The sequence below is a fragment of the Silene latifolia genome, chromosome 4, assembly GCF_048544455.1.
Source record: "Silene latifolia isolate original U9 population chromosome 4, ASM4854445v1, whole genome shotgun sequence".
In the NCBI taxonomy this organism is placed as follows: domain Eukaryota; kingdom Viridiplantae; phylum Streptophyta; class Magnoliopsida; order Caryophyllales; family Caryophyllaceae; genus Silene; species Silene latifolia.
This window is the reverse complement of record NC_133529.1, coordinates 72,012,286-72,016,909: the sequence shown is the minus strand read 5'-3', so window position 1 is coordinate 72,016,909 and position 4,624 is coordinate 72,012,286. Positions and strand designations below refer to the sequence as shown.

Below are 4,624 nucleotides of genomic sequence, written 5' to 3'. Positions count from 1 at the left end.
CTATGGCCTTAGAAGAACACCCTCAATCCTGCATTTATTTCTATGATGCCATACATGGTATATAGCTCCCAAGATCATTCCTGCCTTTACCCCCCTCTCCATCTTAGTGCCAGTAGCTTGCATACACCAGTCCAAAGATATTGCCAACTGATAGACTTAAACCAGTTTTCTCTGCGATGTTGAACTATCCTGAAGCTCAATCATACCCAAAGAATAGGTGTTCCAAATCTTCGATGCTGTCCACATAACCAGCAGCTATCATCAATGTCCACCCCATACCTGATCAACTTATCTTTGGTTTTGAAAGCTCCATGGGCAAGAAGTCATCCCATGAATTGATGCTTTGGGATCACCCATTCATTCCATATCACCCCATCCCATCTCACATTAGGACGAGTCCCCATGAGCCATTGATAATATCTGGCAGTAGAGAATCCTACCCCCTGTATATCCCATGCCCCATTGGTATAGGCAGCAACCAAGTCCTGTTTTACCCTACATACTCTCCTCCACACCCAACTTGTGTTAGCACTAGGCCGATCATCGCCACCAGCTTCTCTCCTTTCGGATGGTTGTGCTTCACCCATTTGACCCATATAGTGTCTTTATCCTCGGCCAATCCAAATTGACCACTTACCTATCGAGCCTTATTCATCATTTCCAAGTTTTTAATCCCTAAACCACCCTCTGCTTTAGGCCTGCACACTGTGTCCCATGCCACTAGTGGAACCCTATGATAGTCAGCACAATTATCCTATAGCAAGTTTCTGCAAGCAGCCTCCACTTTTGCAAGGATTCCCTTTGGTAGAACAAACAAGGAAGCCCAATAAGAGTGTAAGGTAGTCAGCACTGCTTTCACCAAGACAAGTCTCCAAGCATATGAAAATTTTTTTGCTCCATAACCATGAATTCTACTACAGATCTTCTCAACTAAACATTCACAATCTTGTTTTTGCAATCTAGTAGTTTGAATAGGCATGCCAAGATATTTAAATGGTAACTTACCCTCTACAAAACCAGAAACACTCAGAATATCAAGTTTGAGTTGATCGTGCACCCTCTGAAATAAGCATTAGATTTTGCAGCACTTATCTTTAGTCCAGTTGCTTTAGAAAAAGTAGAATAAGACTGGAGTAGCAAAGATAATAGACTTAGCATCCCCATGGCAGAAAAGGAGCACATCATCTGCAAACATCAAGTTGGCCAGTTGCACTTGCTTGCACATAGGATGATACTTGAACTCAAATTTAGCAGCAGCATACTTAATAGTTCTTGTCAGGTATTCCATGCATAATGTGAAAATAAGAGGGGAGAGTGGGTCTCCGCCCTGAGACCTCTCCCCGCCATGGAAATATCCAAACATTTCCCCATTGAGGGATAAGGAAAAGGATGCTGTTGTTATGCATTGCATCAACATTTCCTGAAACTCCACAGGGAATCTTAGCTCTTTAAGGAGTTTTTCAACAAAAGACCACTCCACAGTATCATATGCCTTTTGGAGATCTATTTTAAATAGGCATCTAGGAGATGCATTAGGCTTTTCATAGCATCTAATTAGATCTTGGCATATAAGGATATTCTCCTGAATGTTCCTATTTTGTATAAATGCTCCCTGATTAGGATCAATGATAAGAGGCAACACTTCAGCTAATCTTGCACATAGGAGCTTGGAAATTACCTTATATACTACATTGCAGCAGGCTATAGGTCGAAATTGATACACAGTTTGGGGCCTGTCACACTTAGGGATCAGAGTCACATTTGTTGCATTCACTTGCTTCAGCAACTGTCTGGTTCTGAAAAAATCTTGTACAGCAGTAATCACCTCCCCTCCTATCTCATTCCAAGCATCCTTAAAGAACTTGCTTGTGTATCCATCAGGTCCTGGTGATTTGTTATCAGGAATACTGAATACAGCAGCTCTAATTTCCTCCCCAGTAACAGGTCTCAGTAAAATAGGCCTGTGTTCATCCCTGCATCTTTGTCCTTGGTCAATGATCTTCCTGTGTATTTTAGTAGTAGCCTGTTTAGTCCGAAGAAGTTGCATATAGTATTCCAGGAATGCTGTCTGAACTAGCTCTGTGGACTGTCACACATCTTTCCATTCATGTCCTCTATAAAGATCACCCTATTCCCATTCCTTCTTTTTTTGAGAATGCCATGGAAATAGGCACTATTTGTGCCCCCCTCTTTCATCCAGAACTGCTTTGCCTTTTGTGCTAAGAAGCTATCCCTGGCACTACTTAATTTTTTTAATTCCTGAGAAGCCTCAAATTCTGCAATAAGCAACTGAGTATCAGTGGGGTTCCTTCCAAGTTGTTCCTGCAAATCATGAACCTGTTTCTGAAGTCTGCTTGTTGAATGCTCAATATCATTATACCCCTCTTTATTCAAACTTTTCAAAGATGGTTTCAGGTGTTTCAGATTTTTAACTAGCCTGAACATGCTAGTACCCATCAGACCCTTTTTCCAATTATTTCTAACAGTATGCAGGAACTCCTTTGCCTCTCCCCACATGTTGAAATACTTAAAGCAGCGTTTTCTCTGGAAGTTTTTAGAGCTACTAATAATACATGGAGTATGATCCATTAGCCCCTCAGGCAAGAAATGGGCATAAAGATCAGGGAAGTGATCACATCAGTCCTTATTAACCAGGAACCTATCAATCCTACTATATATCCTCTCCTCAGGTTTTTGTTTGTTATTCCAAGTAAAAAGAGACCCTGTAGAATCAATGTCAATGACTCCACAATCTGCCACACAATGCCTGAAAGGCTCCATCTCACCTGAAGGTGTGTTGCCACCAACCCTCTCACCAGCAGATAATACACAATTAAAGTCACTAGTAATAGCCCAAGGACCACTGACCTAACTAGCAATTCTTCTTAAATGATCCCATAAAGGAACCCTATCATTAATAGAGTTGAAAGCATAGACCATTGTCATATAGAAGATGCTTCTAGTCTCAACAGATTCAACTCTCATATGAATGAATTGTGCATTATACTCTATAATTGTACCTTCACAGCTTGATGTTGCCACAAAATCCAAATCCTCCCACCATTGTGATGTCCATTATTAGTTGATATGCACCAGTTATTGAAATTATTTATAACTTTCTTCAGAACCCTACTCTTTATTTTTGTTTCTAAAAGACCAAACAATCTAATATCTTTATTCTGTAAGAAAAAATTTATTGTTTTTTGTTTTCCTACTCTATTCATACCTCTCACATTCCAGAATCCTATCTTATCCATTTGAAGTTTTTGGTTGAGGACTGTTACCATTTGCACCACCACTTCTTCTAGGAGGAGATGAGACCACCTCTTTGTATGAATGTGCTCCAAATGAGTCAGAGCTGTATCCACCTCCACTATAATCCTGTCTCTGCAACTGAACTAGCCTTTTAATTGGAGTAACATTCCTAGCTTCTGTGCTCTGAATTGGGCCTTGCATACTCCCAGGAGGATTAGTAGGAGGAGGTACAGTAGCTTTCTTCACCACAGGTCTCCAAACCAGTTGAGCTTTCTGCCCCTTCTTTTGATCATTCTTCCTGCAATCTGCCTCCATATGTGTAGATACCTCATTTCTGCACCTCCCGCAAACCACCCGGTGATGATTGGGCCGCATGTTTGGTATGCGGAACGATTTGTGACAATTCGTAAGACTATCGTCAAGTGATTGCTCAAATATTAATGTCTACCTCTTAGTTGTCATCTACGTCCCGATACGGTCGTTTTGACAGTAATTAGAGTACATTCGGAGTCCGGGCCTAAAACCGTCTCCATTTTCTGTCAACCGTTAAATCCCGAGTCAGAATGTTCTGGAATGTTCCGGATATTTCTATTCCATATTTCATAAATTTTATCTTTTAGTAAACAATTTCCCGTAATATTCACATAAGATATTAAGGAAAATCGAATTATTTCCGTCCTACCATAACTCAAACACGGAAATCTTTCTTCCGCAGGAGGAAACCACTTGGGAACAGACGCAGCAGGTGCTGCGCCTCTTCCAAGAGACGCAGTGGCTGTTGCGCCTCTTCCCAGGCCCTTTTCTGCGTATTTCTCGTATATTTTTCATATCTTTCCGAGATTCACTTCCAAAGAGTCTCCGAAACCCTAATTCCTTCACGTGATTAGTATAAATAGGAGCCTTCGCTCCTCATATTTCTCACGCGAGTGTCCGCCCTTCTCTTCTCCCTTTGCATTCTAGACTTTGTTCTTACTTTTTGGCATCTACGTGCTTGAACTTTCGACCACGTAAGCTCGGATCCTTCTGAGTACCAGCCTCGCCATTTGCATGACCGACCAATTTGACCAACTACACATCAATTAACTTAATTAATTAATCATTTTCCTCTTACGAGGGCACTTTCTTTGCATTCACGTCGAGCATCACTAATCGATATCTTAGTCCTTCTCGTTTCGTCAACATGTAAGTCTGAGGGTGTATAATCTCTCTTTTATTTATTGTATTTTAATTATTGTATCATCATCATCAACTGTAAGGTTTATGTCGAAAATACCATTAAAACCGATTTCTAAAACCATGTTTTAAAACCTCTTTTTACGGATTTCCAGTAGATAACCGTCGAGAAAGGACGCAGCAACTGCTGCGCCTC

The 4,624-nt window shown here is 40.9% G+C and overlaps 1 protein-coding gene across 1 annotated transcript; it reads right to left on the bottom strand.

Annotated features, from left to right (window-relative positions):
• Positions 1-754: 754 nt before the first annotated feature.
• Positions 755-3,570, bottom strand: LOC141651643 (uncharacterized). Its single transcript, XM_074459344.1, has 6 exons — positions 3,285-3,570; positions 3,021-3,148; positions 2,653-2,868; positions 2,128-2,544; positions 1,181-2,023; positions 755-1,060 (listed from the first exon to the last, which is right to left on the bottom strand). Exons 1-6 carry the CDS (start codon positions 3,568-3,570, stop codon positions 755-757), a joined length of 2,196 nt encoding a protein of 731 aa, XP_074315445.1.
• Positions 3,571-4,624: the final 1,054 nt, after the last annotated feature.